The sequence below is a fragment of the Bombina bombina genome, chromosome 3 (assembly GCF_027579735.1).
Source record: "Bombina bombina isolate aBomBom1 chromosome 3, aBomBom1.pri, whole genome shotgun sequence".
Taxonomy (NCBI): domain Eukaryota; kingdom Metazoa; phylum Chordata; class Amphibia; order Anura; family Bombinatoridae; genus Bombina; species Bombina bombina.
This window is the reverse complement of record NC_069501.1, coordinates 259,315,946-259,334,796: the sequence shown is the minus strand read 5'-3', so window position 1 is coordinate 259,334,796 and position 18,851 is coordinate 259,315,946. Positions and strand designations below refer to the sequence as shown.

Genomic DNA, 18,851 nt, shown 5'->3' with positions numbered 1-18,851 from the left:
AATTGCATGCTCTATCTGAATCAGGACATTTTTTTTGGTTCAGCATCCCTTTAACGGGTCTCGGTCGCGCACATAGGGAAGTGCGTCGGAATTTATTCTTCTAAAAAGCAAGGGGAAAGTATTGTAACCCAAAAACAGTAAAGATCGGATTAATATAAACTATACTAGCCTTTATTTTCCATAGATAGAAACAGCTACACTATATGATCGGTACATGCCCCATACAATGTTGCAAAGAAAATATGGGTGTATAATGTCCCTTTTCGTATAGAATCTAAAAGACCAGAAACAGTTTTGAAACGCAAGAAGAGGAGGTTTGTCCAAGACTACGCTCTGTAGCAGAGTGACGTTCCTGTGAGTCAGTAGTATCCTATGAAGTTTGTGAAGCTGCACGTGAGTCTGTTACAGAGCTGGGAGAAAGATCTTATTCACGTAAACGTCATCAAGTTCTAATAGGTAATGTGACATTTTTATTTACAAGTATAGCAAGGTGCATGCGATTGCAGAGAAACAGCGATTCAATTATTATTATTGTTTTCTTTTTATCTGCGACATTGCCGAGAAGTGAGGCCAAGTTATAGAATTCTACAAGATCTCCTGTTTGGTTTATTATAGAATCGTCTCCTGTTATTCACAACATCATAAAAGCAATATTTAAACGCAAAAGTGTGATTTTCTTTTCTCCTTTAAAAAGTAGTTTTTTTCCACGTAATAATTAGATAAATATATTTCCCATAAAGACATAAAGAAAACATTCACAAATTGGAAGCATTGGAATCCGAAAGTAGTTTGATTTTCTAGGTTTTGTACTAAACGTCTGCGAGTGGCAGTGGCTATAAAAAAAAACAAAACAAGGCTTTGTTAATATTTTATACACTGTCGCCAATTGTTAAAAAAATAAGAACTAAACTGTAAAATTTAAAATTAAAAACAGATGTGCTTGTGCTGCAGAGGGTAGAACACATTGTGATGGTGAGTATACCAAATGTCCTTTGCATCAGTGTGTGCACTTATGTCAGACTCTCTGTCTTATGATGTCTGTTGTGCAGGTCTTTCCATGCTGCACCTTTTAATAACTGCACACACGCAGTAATTGCCCTTTTAGGGTGCAGCATGCTGGAAATTTTAGTTTCCCAGAAGTAGCCTAGGAGGTGGTATTAGTAGACTTAACCAGGTTGTAGTAACGGACGGGGAGACTATGGCAGTAGCCCAGGGGTGGCATGTCATATAAAAATATTTTCCTACCACCTTGGGTACTGCTGACCTATATATCTTATTTTGACTTTCACAAATGCCAAATCTGTTGACACCTTTGTGTGCTGATGTACCTGTGTTATTGAACAGATGAATAATAGCAAGAATATAAACACATTCCTCAGATTTTCTGCCTTTTGCAACTCTAATTGAATGGATTTGCTGTTTGAGTTAGAATATATTTTTTTATGAAATCAAAGTAATGTAAAATATTTTTTGTTTAGTTTGGAGAAGTAGAGGGTCATACAAGATACATTGTGGCTTTGAACCTTAGGCTCAGCAAGCCTGGTTTAAAAGTCCATTATAGTGATAAAAATGAAATGCTCTAGTTTGTTAACCCTTTGAGTGCTAAGCACTTTCCCACATGTGTGCTAAGCTGATTTAATATATTTTGTGAAAAAAAATGTTTTAACTCCCCCACCCCCCCAGTTATGCGATTACCTTTCCAATGGTGGGTCTTGGGTGTCTGTAGCTGCTTAGATGCCTGAGATACAGGCTTCTAAGCAGCATGTCCCCTTTCCCTATACTTTGTATTGACAAATTGTTAATAAAGTTGCGCGGCGACTTCATTACGTCATTGCGCGTGATGCCCCGGGGATGCCTGTCACTCTACAGGCACAATCGCCGGGGTAGGAGCGTGTGGGAGCCCCCAGATCTACCTCAAGGTGGGAGAGTGCTAGTGATGGCCCTGAACCGTCATTAGTACCAGAGTGGGAAAATCTGTGACGGCTAAGAGCCGTCATTAGCACTCAAAGGGTTAAAGCATGTCATTTTATCACTAACAACAACGCAGCAGAGCTGTGTGTTTAACCCCAGTAAAGGGGTCATACACATAGTTAAAGTACTGCTTGGGAGCAGCAGAGCACTGCTGGTTCAGTCGGCAGCCCTAATTACACAGCTTGGTTCTGTGACTAGCGGTACTTTAACTGTGTGTTTAACCTCTTTGTGGGGGGGGGGGGGGGTAAACACACAGATTTTCTGCAGGGTAGGGCACTAGAGGGTGTTAGTTCACATATTTCATATAGATAACACTGTGCTCGTGCACGTGAAGTTATCTGGGAGCAGGCACTGATTGGCTAAAATGCAAGTCTTTCAAAAGAACTGAGATAAGTGGGCAGTCTGCAGAGGCTTAGATACAAGGTAATCACAGAGGTAAAAAGTGTACAACAGTGTTGGTTATGCAAAACTGGGTAATAAAGGTATTATTTATCTTTTTTAAACTATGAAAATATTGATGTAGACTGTCCCTTTAATTTTTTATAGTAAAGTGTTCTGTACATATTATGTTTTGCAGTGGTAGGAAAACCTAAAACAAATGGCATTTGTTGTGTAATTTTATTAGAGGTTTCAATAATGTCTATAACATTATTCTGTAATTAGTTTGTAAGTTCCAAAAGCATTAGCAAATTGGGACTAAAACCTGTAGCTGCCATTGTAGCACAATGGTGGAAAACAATGACAGGAATTAGAAATATTAAAACTTCAAAGACGACGTTTATCCAAAGAGTTACTTTATATGGCTCTTATCCTTGTTTGAGAACAGGTGAGTGACCAACCACTAATTATGATTTAACATATGCCCATCATGAAGAGGGCCATAGTTAAAGGGACAGTCAAGTCCAAAAAAAACTTTCATGATAAAATAGGAAATTTAATTTTAAACAACTTTCCATTTACTTTTATCACTAATTTTGCTTTGTTCTTTTGGTATTCTTAGTTGAAAGCTAAACCTAGGAAGTTCATATGCTTATTTCTTCAATCTTGAAGACTGCCTCTAATCTGAATGCATTTTGACCACTAGAGGGCATTCATTCATGTGTTTCATATAGAGATAACATTGAGCTCATGCTCGTGAAGTTACCCTGGAGTGAGCACTGATTGGCTAAAATGCAAGTCTGTCAAAATAACTGAAATAAGGGGGCAGTCTGCAGAGGCTTAGATACAAGGTAATTACAGAGGTAAAACGCGTATTTCTATAACAGTGCTGGTTATGCAAAGCTGGGGAATGGGTAATAAAGGGATTATCTTTCTTTTTAAACAACAAAAATTCTGGTGTTGACGTCCCTTTTAAGGAACACCAACTTTGAGATTGTACAGCCCTTTCATTTTTTTTTACTTCAGCTACAATGAACAGAGCATGGAAACAGCTCTGTGTTTGAGATCAAATTTTCCTTAAAGGGACACTGAACCCAAATTTTTTTCTTTCGTGATTGAGATAGAACATGCAATTTTCTAATTTACTCCTATTATCAATTTTACTTCTTTCTCTTGCTCTCTTTATTTGAAAAAGAAGGCATCTAAGCTTTTTTTTTGGTTCAGACTGTTGACAGCACTTTTTTATTGGTGGATGAAATTTTCCACTAATCAGCAAGAACCCAACCCAGGTTGTTCACCAAAAATGCGCCGGCATCGAAAATTACATTCTTGCATTTCAAATAAAGTTACCAAGAGAATGAAGAAAATTTGATAATAGGAGTAAATTAAAAAGTTGCTTAAAATTGCATGCTCTATCTGAATCACAAATGAAAAAAATTGGGTTCAGTGTCCCTTTAAAAGATATATCTGTCAGGCCCAAGGATTTATGAAACCAAGTGTCTGTGAAAATGTGGACAGATCTTCCAGCTGTCTTCATTAGCAGGATAGTCTTGGTTTGTGAGCTCTGTCCTGCTGTGGCGCTCTCTTCCCTATAAACTGACCACCCAGCTATTCTGCCACACCATCTCAATCTCACCCATGACCTTGACTTTACCTAGGGTTGCCACCTCAGCCATGTTTTCCTGGATACCTATAAGTTAAACATGCTGCAGGGTGTGCAGGAAGGAACATGTATTATGTTTCTGGACAACACTATGCATATACACTATACATATTCCTCCCTGCACACCCTGCATCATGTGTATCTTATAAGTGTCCAGGAAAACATGGCTGAGGTGGCAACTTTAACTTCATCCCAACTTCCTGGATACTATTTGGGAAATGTTAAAAAAAAAAAGTAAATAAATAAATAAATAGAAGAGACTCTACATGGTGTATTGCTGTTTAAAATATGTTGCAATAAAATACTCCAAAATTGCCACTTTCAATTTTGTTGCCACAAATAAGTGGTATTTTAGCCAGCTGATATTCCCAGCAACCAGCTAACTGCTCACACGTATGCATTGCTGCGGCTGCAGGATCCAGGCCTGACTTAATGCAATGAGCACAACACCCAAAAATGAGATCAAGTCGGCTAGCAGCAGATTTTTAAAAAAACTTTTTTGTCCTATTATATTAAAGTGAAGTTAAAGTTTTCCAGTATTCAAGACAACGTAGCATTTATCCATTGGACCCTATTCTAGTCGTTAAGTTTTTTTTTTTTTTGCTTTTATATTTATCATTAAAAATTATGTTTAAAAATCATTGCGGCTTAGTCCCGACTCCTCCCAAGCACTACTTCCGCCTTCTTATCTTTGTGACATCTTCAACGGTCCCACCCGCTCTCTGCGTCTATCAAATGCGCGTTCATGATGCTGTATCTAAATCCGCATGCGCTAATCGCCGATGCTGCGAACCACTGCGCATGATACATACATACATAACACTTTGAAGCCATACGCATGCGCGAAACGGGAGCGTGCATGGTCATAAAGTTCAAGAAAAATTGAATAGCGCATGCACAATTTATTAGAGGGGCGGATGACGTGGAGTGACAGAATTTCATTATAATTAGAAAACAACGTGATCAAGACTGGAAAAAAAAAATTACGGGTTGAATTTTGAGACGATTACAAGATGCTTTATAAATGTGATTACTTGATTGATACGATAATATAATAGAAATGATGAATGAAACATATTTATTTTATTAACAGAATGCTATACTTGATTGTCACTAAGCTAACTTTACCATCACTTTAATAATACAAAGCATTTCTCAGTTACATCAAATGAGGTAATTTCATCAGGCATAGATAATAATCAATCTCACAATACCTGCATGTTATTACAATTAAAACATAATCCTATTTAATTATTTGGGAAATGTTGTGCAGTGTGTTTACTGTTATTCCAGCTGTCAACTAAGAAATGAAGTTGCCCCCTATGTGTAACATTTTGATATTGTGCTGACAATTAATATATATTTCCAGAGTCAGGGATTTACAAATATTAAAGGATGTTAAATGTACATAATATATAGTCCCAGCTGTCCACTGTGAATGAGCAGCTGCAAAACAGTGTCATAATAAAGGCCTTTTAAGCCAATATTAAGCTTGTGCTGATCCCTTTGCTAACTCTCATGTTAATTAGCATAATCACAAATTGGTGCCTCTCACATGCGTATGGAGCTAGAAAAAACATTTAAAAAAGCATTACTATGTGGCTGTACAGTAGTGTGATGTGGCTGTACAGTTAAGGCATGCTACTGACTTCAAAATCCATATCTGACTCCTAAAAAAAACTGTGGCAAGCCCTCAATTTTGTTTGACACATTTGAAATTAATTGTTAAACCCCTGAAATGTATGTGTGTGTATGTATGTATGTATGATATATTAGGGCTGCAACAACTAATCAGTAAGTTTGATCATAAAAATAGTTGTCATCAAATCTCATTATCAATTAGGAGGTCTGTGATTATGTAGTCAGTTGCACAGCACCAGCTGCTTTAATCTGATAAACTACTGCAACTAAGAATGTGCAAAAATTATTTTCGGATAGCAAAAAAAATAATTCATAAATTTTTTTGCACAATACCATGTACAGGAGTTCATCCGTTTGAAGCAGCTGGCGCTGTGCAATTAACCTTCTAATCGCTGACCACCTAATTGATAATGAGATACTGTGACAACTATTTTTATGATTAATATTACTGATTAGTTGTTGCAGCCCTATTATATATATTATTTTTTGTGTTGGGTACTTGTACATTGTGGGGCAATTATCAGAGAAACATAAGCTATAAGAATTTGTACCCTAATCAGGAGCAATCCAATAGAGAAGCTATAAAGAGTAAAAACAAAGTGGGAAACCATCATCTCTTATGAAGGGTAAAGTGTACTTGAGATGTCTAATATGTTATTCAACCATCAGTTTTTTTATTTTAGTTTTAATTACCGTACTGGATGTTTTAGTTCCTAAGATGTTGAACCTGTTTTTATTTCAGATAAAGAATGGTACCTATTAAATCTATGCATCCAAGAAACCGTTATAAAGACAAACCTCCAGATTTTGCTGTATTGGCTTCTAAATACCCTGAATTTAGACAGCATGTAAATATAACTCTTGCTGGGAAAGTAAGGTATGTTTATTTTGCATTCTGAGTTTAATAACTGTCCACATGTTTTGTTGTTTTACTGTTTATCTGTCTTTCCTTGGCTCATCATAGTGTTTGTCTGTGAACTACTTAATTACCTATATTAGTGCTCATTTTAGGATTAATATTATATTAAAGGGACATTGTACACTAGTTTTTTCTTTGCATAAATGTTTTGTAGATTATCCATTTATATTGCCCATCTGGGAATATTTTTTTGTAAAAATGTGTAGTTTTGCTGATTTCAATGAGAGCCATTTTTGTAAACTTTTCCACGCATATGCTTAGCTTTTTCTCGCTGCTATACTCTCAGCCAATCAGGATTATTCTGTGCTGATAACATGCGCGTGCATGAGATTTTGCTAAGGGTATGATCGCTTGCTTTCCAAGGACTAAATAGCAACAACAAGGACTAATGTTCACTTGGCTGACGTTCAGGCAGTTCTTTGTGCATGCTTAATTCAACACTCAGTATTGGGAGCATGCTTAGAGTATAATATGGGACCGCAATACACGTCACTGTAGTGAAAATGAAAAACTAGGGGGCAGAGTGAACGATCAAAATGGGCTACAAAGTATATATTATTTTTACAATTAAGTAAATATAATTATTTTCATAGCGTTCCAACTTGAAATTTTACGGAGATTTATATATAGGTCAAATATTTATATAGGTCAAAATACAAGGTGTTTACCATAACTTCAACTCAAAATTGTAGTATTTCCATGCGCCCAGAGAAGTTGCAGTGCATTCTGTAGAATATAGAACCCTGACTCTCCTATATGCTGACAATTGCAGGTGTGGATAGAGCACTAATATTGAAGCAAACCCCAGATTCAGCGAACAAGCAATGTCCTCCAGCTTTCCAAATTTTAAAACAGCTGGAGGACGTTGTTGTGTAGCCGAATTTTCTAACCTGCCTGTATACTTTGTATGTGAACTTACATCAAACTTTTACCCAATCAGTATTTTAACCATAAGTGGTGTGGCATTTATCTGTCCTTTTGAAGCATCCATTCTGAGAACCAGATATAAATAAAGGATTTTCTGGACCTTTTTTATATGTATTGTCTTATACTGTGAGTAGGATTTTTATGTATAGGGGAGACGTCCCAAGCATTTCTTAGATGTGTTAATAGGTTGATTTTATATTTTGGTTTTTATTTACTATAACATTTACCCTCTGGTAATAAATTAATTCATAGTATCTTTAGCTTTCAGCACTCTCGTTTTTTGTTTACATTTTGCTGATGATTCGATCCAATTTAGTAGGAGTTGGATTCTATAAGTGGTTTGATACTTGGTACACAGCGCAATATCACATCTGTTTCCATTATTGAGATTACATGGCAATATGCTGAATTTTATGCACCTGTTACGATCCATGGCAGTGGTTTAAACAGTTGAACTCACTAATTAGTAGGGGTGTCCAAATACTTTTGCCCATTGCGTGTACAGTTCTATAAATAGTCAATTTAAACCTATGAACAATTTTATACCAATAATTAACGTTCTGATTGTCATATTTAATGTGTTAAAATGTAATAGTTTTAAACTGAATTTGAGTTATATTTTTAACGTATTTCAAAATAAAAAAACAATGTTTATAGAAACTGAGCAATCGCAACCTTAATGGTGGCAAAACAAAATGTCTGAACAGGCAAGAAATGTCACTCAGCACATCCATAAATGCTTTGAGTTACAAGGTATAGAATTTGAAACGTGCAGAAAGCTTGTGAATGTTAATAGAAAGTGTTTTCCTAAGGAGTGGAATATTACTATTGAAATGGTCACATGTAAGTTGTACGGATGTTAATGTGGGAAAACCCTAGAAAAAGCAAAACTTTGTATGCAAATTCTGATGCATTGGGTCTATATATTCCTTCCTGTTTACTAAGTAAAGCGCTCAACAGTGCTAAGTTACCAAACGGGTTCAATCTGATTTCCTAAATTTCAGTTGATATTTTTTATTAGAACACAAAATCAGTTCAGTGAATTCAATTGTCATCAACGTGTGAACTGTTTTCCATGCACATTTACAGTATAAAGAAAATCGCCAAAAAAACTATTTGTTATTGGTTTGGATGGTGGTATTTGCCAATTTTTGTTTACTTTTGCAAACTACTTATTCTGAGTGCACTGCTTGCCTTAAAATAAAAAACAAACAGCACGTAGTTTTGTGTGGGCAGCTTAGCAACAAAAAATACATTTATACTTACTAAAAAAGACATTGGGGCATATTTATCAAAGTGCGAGCGGACATATTACGATGTGGCGTATCATGTCCGCTGCACATAGATAAATACAGACAGCATACACTGTTGGCATTTATCATTACGCAAGCAGTTCACCAGAACTGTTTGTGCAATAACGCCCCCCCGGCAGATATGCGGCCAATCGGCTGCTAGCAGGGAGTATTAATCAACCGGTCGTATTCTATCAGGTTGATTTTTGTCCGCCGCCTCAGAGGAGGCGGACAAGTTATGGAGCAGCAGTCTTTGGACCATGATAATTCGGCCCCATTATCTTCAGCACAAGGTAGGTAAATGGCTCTTTTAACACACTCATACATGATTATTTTTTTTCTATGCTATTAAGTATTTGCTAGATTTTCAACTAAATTTTCTTTGTTATTCTGCTTCTTTCTACATTACTTTGTATCGCATAGGCCAACAACATGCTTGGTTTTGTAAATGAACAATCTAAATAAAAAAACTACTTGAACTAATTTGTTTAATTTAGAGCTTTTAAATTATAATGTCCCTTTTAACCCCTTAACGACCGAGGACGTGCAGGGTACGTCCTCAAAAAAAAAAGGCAGTTAACGCCTGAGGATGTACCCTGCACGTCCTCGGTGTGGAAAGCAGCTGGAAGCGATCCTGCTCGCTTCCAGCTGCTTTCCGGTTATTGCAGTGATGCCTCGATATCGAGGCATCCTGCAATAACCTTTTTTAGCCATCCGATGCAGAGAGCCACTCTGTGGCCCTCTCTGCACCGGACATTAACGGCTAAGTTCGTTGGTGGGTGGGAGCCGGTGTGGGAGGCGGGTGGCGGCCATCGATGGCCCTGGATGATGTGGAGGGGGGCGGGATCGTGGGCGGGGATGGCCGGGGGCGCGCGCACGGGGGGGAGCGGGTGTTAACTGCTACACTACAGAAATATTTTATTTAGAAGTGGGGAAAAAAGGGGGGTATTATATTAATTTTAACAAGATCGGTGGCTGGTGGGTTGTTAGTCTGGGGGGGGAAGCTACACTACAGAAAAAAATTAAATAAAAATAATAAAACCATTTTTTTTTTGGTAACTGGGTACTGACAGACAGCTGCCAGTACCCAAGATGGCCCCCAATAAGGCAGAAGGGGGGGTTAGAGAGCCGTTTTGGGGGGGATCAGGGAGGTTGGGGGCTAAGGGGGGATCCTACATAGCAGCATATGTAAATATGCTAAAAAAATATTTAAATATTCAAAAATACCTTTTATTTTAGTACTGGCAGACTTTCTGCCAGTACTTAAGATGGCGGGGACAATTGTGGGGTGGGGGAGGGAAGGGTGCTGTTTGGGAGGGATCAGGGGGTGTGATGTGTCAGGTGGGAGGCTGATCTCTACACTAAAGCTAAAATTAACCCTGCAAGCTCCCTACAAACTACCTAATTAACCCCTTCACTGCTAGCCATAATACACGTGTGATGCGCAGCAGCATTTAGCGGCCTTCTAATTACCAAAAAGCAACACCAAAGCCATGTATGTCTGCTATTTCTGAACAAAGGGGATCCCAGAGAAGCATTTACAAACATTTGTGCCATAATTGCACAAGTTGTTTGTAAATAATTTTAGTGAGAAACCTAAAGTTTGTGAAAATGTTTGTGAAAAAGTGAACAATTTTTTTTTTATTTGATCGCATTTGGCGGTGAAATGAAATATACCAAAATGGGCCTAGATCAATACTTGGGGTTGTCTACTACACTACACTACACTACAGCTAAAATTAACCCTAGAAGCTCCCTACATACTTCCTAATTAACCCATTCACTGCTGGGCATAATACACATGTGGTGCGCAGTGGCATTTAGCAGCCTTCTAATTACCAAAAAGCAACACCAAAGCCATACATGTCTGCTATTTCTAAAGAAAGGGGATCCCAGAGAAGCATTTACAACCATTTATGCCATAATTGCATAAGTTGTTTGTAAATAATTTCAGTGAGAAACCTAAAGTTTGTGAAAAAATTTGTGAAAAAGTGAACAATTTTTTTTATTTGATCGCATTTGGCGGTGAAATGGTGGCATGAAATATGCCAAAATGGGTCTAGATCAATACTTTGGGATGTCTTCTAAAAAAATATATATACATGTCAAGGGATATTCAGGTATTCCTGAAAGATATCAGTGTTCCAATGTACCTAGCGCTAATTTTTTAAAAAAGTGGTTTGGAAATAGCAAAGTGCTACTTGTATTTATGGCCCTATAACTTGCAAAAAAAGCAAAGAACATGTAAACATTGGGTATTTCTAAACTCAGGACAAAATTTAGAAACTATTTAGCCTCATTGTTTTTTGGTGGTTGTAGATGTGTAACATATTTTGGGGGTCAAATTTAGAAAAAGTGTGTTTTTTTCATCATATTTTGTATTTTTTTTATAGCAAATTATAAGATATGATGAAAATAATGATAGATTTTGAAAGTCCATTTAATGGCGAGAAAAACGGTATATAATGTGTGGGTACAGTAAATGAGTAAGAGGAAAATTACAGCTAAACACAAACACCGCAAAAATGTATAAATAGCCTTGGTCCCAAACGGACAGAAAATGGAAAAGTGCTGTGGTCATTAAGGGGTTAATATAAACAAAATCAGGCTAAAACCAAAGTCAGCTTTCTATATGTTCTGAATGTAGAATTATAAGTAAGTAGAACAAAATGTTTTATTCCAATTACTTTCACTGTATATTAGCTCACCCCCCTTTTTTGTTTATATTTTTTAGCTTGAACTTTAAGGACCCTGAAGCTGTCAGGGCATTGACCTGTACACTATTAAAAGAAGATTTTGGTTTAACCATTGACATCCCTCTAGAGAGACTCATTCCTACTGTTCCACTGAGGCTGAACTATATCCATTGGGTTGAAGATCTAATTAACTTTCATGATTCAGACAAAACCACACCCCGACGTGGGATTGATATAGGTGACTTTTTAACAATACTAATTCTAATTCTTTGTAACTGATAATGCAGTTTTGCTACATAAAATTGTGATCTGGCTGCTTTCAGAAGAGAGTAATGTCTTCTACAGTTCTTAAATTCATAATTTCTTACTAATACAGATGCAGGTTCCAGATAATTTCATGTTTGAAAAACTGAATATTTTAAATCTAAAGTTTAAAGCTGATGATATACACTCATACCAGAAAGATTAACCACATCAAACCTTTAAGGGTTAGCTGAGATGGGTGTGGGGGATGGATGGTCTACAGAAATGCTTTGCATAAACGCACCTAAGCATAGTACTTTTTCATTGACAAATTAGAGAATGTTACATTGTTTATATTTACTGAGCACAATTTAAGTTCTATAACCTTCATAAAAACATATATAAATCAACAGCAAAATACTACTTGTTTCACAGCATATCAGGCTCATTTTACAGCAGAATCAGTAACCCCCTCTTATTAATGGACTGACCTGCCGGGTGGGGCACTTGCTTGGCACCAGTTAGTTCATCCAGCTGGAAAATTATCATATTTTCTGATTAAAAACCTACAGTTGCCAGTTGGTGAAGCTCTACATCTTCATACTCCACCATCTTGGAGCATAGGTATTTTTGCATACTGTGACAGAAGCAGTGGGCAATCACAGATTTGTGATGTTATTTAAAGGGACACTCAGGTTAAATTAAATTTTCATGATTCAGATACAGCATGTAATTTTAAACAACTTTCCAATTTACTTCCATTAAAAAAATGTGCACAGTCTTTTATATTTACATTTTTTGAATCACCAGCTCCTACTGAGCATGTGCAAGAATTCACAGACCATACGTATATGCATTTGTGATTGGCTGATTGCTATCACATGGTACAAGGGGAGTGGAAATATACATAACTTTGAAATTTGTTATAAAAAAATCTACTACTCATTTGAAGTTCAGACTAAGTGCTATTGCATTGTCTTGTTATCTTGCATTTGTTGATTACAAATCTAATGTGTTGATTGGTCCTTTAATGACTTTTTAACTGCTGTATCATGCTCTTCATGTTAGTGTGCATGATATGCGGTGGGAGGTTTACATTTTTGCATTTCTTTCACAGTTTAAAAGTTACATAAAAAGTTTCAGGAATAATATATATATATATATATATATATATATATATATATATATATATATATATATATATATATATATATATATATATATATATATATATATATATGTATAGCAACGCTGCATATAAAGCTTCAGTCCTGTTATTGGTTATGGTTACCAGAAATGCACGATACAGCAATGCCACAGATGTATGAAACAGTACAGCTTCTGTCACATGGTGTGAGAATACCTAGAACCAAGATGGTGGCACTGTGTATGAAGATATGGAGCTTCACCAGTCATCACCTGTAAAGAGGTTTATATAGAAGAGCATGCACAGGAGGGAAAACAATATGTTAAGTAGTAACCATGTTTTAATTTTTATGTCCCTTTAAATTAAGCTATAACCAAACATAACTTTTTATTACCAGGGTTAAAGGAATGTTTACTCTACATTATTTGTTGATATATACTTGGCAGCAGCATTCAGCTATTTTCGGTGTCAGAGTTATTAGTGTTAAATTGCAACACACAAATATCTGTGTGTGCTGAATTTAACACTAATAAATTTGGTGCTGAAAATAGCCAAATGCCATTGCCCACAATCATATATGCCGAATTCCAAATGTATATCCATATCCTCAGCAGCAGGAATGCAGTACTGGGTGATTGTGGCTACACACAATTGTCTCTTGTCATTTGCTCACCAGATGTGTTCCGCTAGCTCACAGTAATGCATTTCTGCTGCTCCTGTTGCAGGAGTTTAGTACATAGTTTCTCTTGTAAGGTGTATCCAGTCCACGGATCATCCATTACTTGTGGGATATTCTCCTTCCCAACAGGAAGCTGCAAGAGGATCACCCACAGCAGAGCTGTCTGTATAGCTCCTCCCCTAACTGCCACCTCCCAGTCATTCTCTTGCAGCTCTCGACAAGATAGGAAGTAGCTAGAGAGATGTGGTGCATTAATGTAGTTAATCTTCAATCAAAAGTTTGTTATTTTCAAATGGTACCGGAGTTGTACTATTTTAGCCTCAGGCAGAAAGTTGAAGAAGAGTCTGCCTGTGGTCTTTGATCTTAGCAGGTTGTAACTAAGATCCATTGCTGTTCTCACACATAACTGAAGAGATGAGGTAACTTCAGCTGGGGGAATAGCGTGCAGGTTCTCCTGCTATGAGGTATGTGCAGTTTTAACATTTTTCTAGAGAAATGATATGCTAGAAAATGCTGACAATACCGGATTTATTTAAGGTAAGCCTGATTACAGTGATTTAATAACGACTGGTATCATGCTTGCTGTAAAGGGTAATATTTTTATTATTTACTCACATTACTGAATAGATATAACGTTTGCTGAAGGTGTATGAACGTTTATTACATATTGGTGATGAAACTTTATTCTGGGGCCCAGTTTTTTCCACATGGCTGAATAGATTTTGCCTAGGGATAGTTTTTTTTTAGGCCCTCTCACTGTGAGTACAGGCTGGGAGGGGCCTATTTTCGGCCCAAATTGTGCATTAGTTTTTGCAGTTTGAGACATCCAGCTTCCCTGAAGGAGTCCCCTGAACATTTAGGACCTCTCTAAAGGGTTTTTGTGCCTTCCAAAGTCGTTGTATGGGCAGGTAGGGCCACAGTAGAGCTGTGGCAGTTTGTTGTGACTGTTTAAAAATGTTTATATCGTTTTTTTTTATCCGGTTTTGAAACTAAGGGGTTAATCATCCATTTGCAAGTGGGTGCAATGCTCTTTTAGCCTATTATACACACTGTAAAAATTTCGTAAGATTTACTGCTTTTTTCACTGTTTTGCAGTTTCTGTGATTGTTTTTTTCTCTTAAAGGCACAGTACCGTTTTTATTTTCTGCTTGTTCACAGTTATTAAAGTGTTTTCCAAGCTTGCTGGTCTCATTACTAGTCTGTTTAAACATGTCTGACATAGAGGAAACTCGTTGTTAATTATGTTTAGAAGCCATTGTGGAACCCCCTCTTAGAATGTGTACCAAATGCACTGATTTTACTATAGATTACAAAGACCATATTCTGGCTTTAAAAAATTTATCACCAGAAGAAATTGACAAGGAGGAAGTTATGCCGTCTAACTCTCCCCACGTGTCAGATCCTATAAATCCCGCTCAGGGGACGCCTAGTATATCTAGCGCGCCCATTGCATATACCTTGCAAGACATGGCGGCAGTTATGAATCATACCCTTACAGAGGTATTATCTAAACTGCCAGGATTGCAAGGAAAGCGAGACAGCTCTGGGACTAGAATAAATACAGAGCTCTCTTACGCTTTAGTAGCTATGTCTGATACACCCTCACATTATACTGAAGCTGAAGCAGGGGAGCTTCAATCTGTGGGTGAATTTTCTGATTCAGGGAAGATACTTCAATCTGATTCTGATATGTCTACATTTAAATTTAAGCTTGAACACCTCCGCGTATTGCTCAGGGAGGTTTTAGCAACTCTGGACGACTGTGACACTATTGTAGTCCCAGAGAAATTATGTAGATTGGATTAATACTATGCAGTACCTTCTTACACTGATGTTTTTCCAATCCCTAAAAGGTTTTCTGAAATTATTACTAAGGAATGGGATAGACCAGGTGTACCGTTCTCTCCCCCTCCTGTTTTTAAAAAGATGTTTCCTATAGACGCCGCTACACGGGACTTAAGGCAGACAGTCCCTAAGGTGGAGGGAGCCGTTTCTACTCTAGCTAAGCGTACCACTATCCATGTCGAGGACAGTTGTGCTTTTCTAGATCCAATGGATAAAAAATTGGGTTACCTTAAGAAAATTTTTATTCAACAAGGTTTTATTCTCCAGCCTCTTGCATGCATTGCCCCAGTCACTGCTGCTGCGGCTTTCTGGTTTGAGTCCCTAGAGGAGGCTCTACAGGTTGAAACCCCGTTGGAAGATATTATTGACAAGCTTAGGGCCCTTAAGCTAGCCAATTCATTTGTTTCTGATGCCGTTGTTCATTTAACCAAGCTAACGGCTAAAAATTCAGGTTTTGCTATTCAGGCGCGCAGGGTGCTAACAGTCTAGTTTTCTGACCCTTTCGAAACTTCAAGAGTGGCGCAGCTTCAACTTCCTCTAACACAAAACAAGAGGGAACTTTTGCCCAGTCTAAGCCGGTCTGGAGACCTAACCAGGCTTGGAACAAGGGGAAACAGGCCAAAAAGCCTGCTGCTGCCTCTAAGACAGCATGAAGGAGCAGCCCCCGATCCGGAAACGGATCTAGTAGGGGGCAGACTCTCTCTCTTCGCCCAGGCTTGGGCAAGAGATGTCCAGGATCCCTGGGCATTGGAAATTGTGTCCAAGGGTTATCTTCTGGAATTCAAAACCTCTCCTTCAAAAGGGAGATTCCATCTCTCACTTTTATCTGCAAACCATATAAAAAGAGAGGCATTCTTACATTGTGTTCAAGACCTTCTAATTATGGGAGTGATCCACCCAGTTCCGCAGGAGGAACAGGGTCAGGGCTTCTATTCAAACCTGTTTGTAGTTCCCAAGAAAGAGGGAACATTCAGACCAATCTTAGATCTCAAAATCTTAAACAAATTTCTCAGAGTTCCATCCTTCAAGATGGAGACTATTCGAACCATCCTTCCTATGATCCAGGAGGGTCACTATATGACTACCGTAGACCTAAAGGATGCTTATCTTCACATCCCGATACACAAAGATCATCATTGTTTTCTCAGGTTTGCCTTTCTAGACAGGCACTACCAGTTTGTGGCTCTTCCCTTCGGGTTGGCCACGGCACCAAGAATCTTTACAAAGGTTCTAAGGTCCCTTCTAGCGGTCCTAAGGCCGCGGGCTATAGCAGTAGCCCCTTACTCAGACGACATTCTGATACAGGCGTCGACTTTTCAAGTTGCCAGGTCCCACACGGACATTGTTCTGGCATTTCTGAGGTCCCATGGGTGGAAGGTGAACGAAGAAAAGAGCTCTCTATCACCTCTAACAAAAGTTTCATTCCTAGGTACTCTGATAGATTCGGTAGAAATGAAGATTTACCCAACGAAGGCCAGTTTGTCAAAACTTCTAGACTCTTGCCGTGTTCTTTATTCTACTTCTCGTCCTTCAGTGGCTCAGTGTATGGAAGTAATCGGTTTAATGGTAGCGGCAATGGACATAGTACCGTTTGCCCGCCTACATCTCAGACCGCTGCAACTTTGCATGCTCAGTCAGTGGAATGGGGATTACACAGATTTGTCCCCTCTACTAAATCTGGATCAAGAAACCAGGGATTCTCTTCTCTGGTGGCTATCTCAGGTCCATCTGTCCAAGGGGATGAGCTTCCGCAGGCCAGACTGGACTATAGTAACGACAGATGCCAGCCTTCTGGGCTGGGGTGCAGTCTGGAACTCCCTGAAGGCTCAGGGCTTGTGGACTCAGGAGGAGACACTCCTTCCGATAAACATTCTGGAACTAAGGCAATATTTAATGCTCTTCAGGCTTGGCCTCAGCTTGCTGCGGTCAGGTTCATCAGATTTCAGTCGGACAATACCACGACTGTAGCCTACATCAACCATCAAGGGGGAACAAGGAGTTCCCTTACAATGTTGGAGGTTTCAAAAATAATTCTATGGGCAGAGGTTCACTCTTGCCATCCATCAGCTATCCATATCCCAGGAGTAGAGAACTGGGAGGCGGATTTTCTAAGTCGGCAGACTTTTCATCCGGGGGAGTGGGAGCTCCATCCGGAAGTGTTTGCACAGTTGATTCAACGTTGGGGCAAACCAGAATTGGATCTCATGGCGTCTCGTCAGAACGCCAAGCTTCCACCGTTTCCTCTGCTCCCTCGTCTGATTGCCAAGATCAAGCAGGAGAGAGCTTCGGTGATTTTGATAGCACCTGCGTGGCCACGCAGGACTTGGTATGCAGATCTGGCGGACATGTCATCCCTTCCACCATGGACTCTACCGCTGAGACAGGACCTTCTACTTCAGGGTCCTTTCAACCATCCAAATCTAATTTCTCTGCGTCTGACTGCTTGGAGATTGAACGCTTGATTTTATCAAAACGCGGTTTCTCCGAGTCAGTCATTGATACCTTAATTCAGGCTCGAAAGCCTGTCACCAGGAAAATCTATCATAAGATATGGTGTAAATATCTTCATTGGTGTGAATCCAAGGGTTACTCATGGAGTAAAGTCAGGATTCCCAGGATATTATCTTTTCTCCAAGAGGGATTGGAGAAGGGATTGTCAGCTAGTTCCTTAAAGGGACAGATTCCTGCTCTGTCTATTCTTTTGTACAAGCGTCTGGCGGATGTTCCAGACGATCAGGCGTTTTGTCAGGCTTCAGTTAGAATCAAGCCTGTGTTTAAACCTGTTGCTCCGCCATGGAGTTTAAATTTAGTTCTTAAGGTTCTTCAAGGGGTTCCGTTTGAACCTCTGCATTCCATAGATATCAAGCTTTTATCTTGGAAAGTTCTGTTTTTGGTAGCTATTTCTTCGGCTCGAAGAGTTTCAGAGTTATCTGCCTTACAGTGTGATTCCCCTTATCTGATCTTCCATGCAGATAAGGTAGTTTTAGGTACCAAACCTGGGTTTCTTCCTAAGGTGGTATCTAATAAGAATATCAATCAGGAGATTGTTGTTCCGTCACTGTGTCCTAATCCTCCTTCAAAGAAGGAACGTGTATTACATAATCTTGATGTGGTTCGTGCTTTAAAGTTTTATTTACAAGCTACTAAGGATTTTCGTCAAACATCGGCATTGTTTGTTGTTTACTCTGGACAGAGAAGAGGCCAAAAGGCTTCAGCAACTTCTCTTTCCTTTTGGTTAAGAAGTATAATCCGCTTATCTTATGAGACTGCTGGCCAGCAGCCTCCTGTGAGAATTACAGCTCATTCCACTAGAGCAGTAGCTTCCACATGGGCTTTTAAAAATGAGGCTTCTGTTGAACAGATTTGCAAGGCGGCGACTTGGTCTTCGCTCCATACTTTTTTCTAAATTCTACAAATTTGATACTATTGCTTCTTCGGAGGCTATTTTTG

At 38.6% G+C, this 18,851-nt stretch overlaps 1 protein-coding gene across 2 annotated transcripts in view; it reads left to right on the top strand.

Annotated features, from left to right (window-relative positions):
* Positions 1-348: 348 nt before the first annotated feature.
* Positions 349-18,851, top strand: part of METTL16 (methyltransferase 16, N6-methyladenosine) — a 471,205-nt gene continuing 452,702 nt past the window's right edge. For both annotated transcript variants that reach the window (XM_053706275.1, XM_053706274.1), the window contains exons 1-3: positions 349-456; positions 6,396-6,530; positions 11,526-11,725. In XM_053706275.1, coding sequence (XP_053562250.1) covers positions 6,403-6,530; positions 11,526-11,725 — 328 coding nt within the window. In that variant the 5' untranslated portion in view covers positions 349-456; positions 6,396-6,402. The remainder of the gene's footprint in view (positions 457-6,395; positions 6,531-11,525; positions 11,726-18,851) is intronic.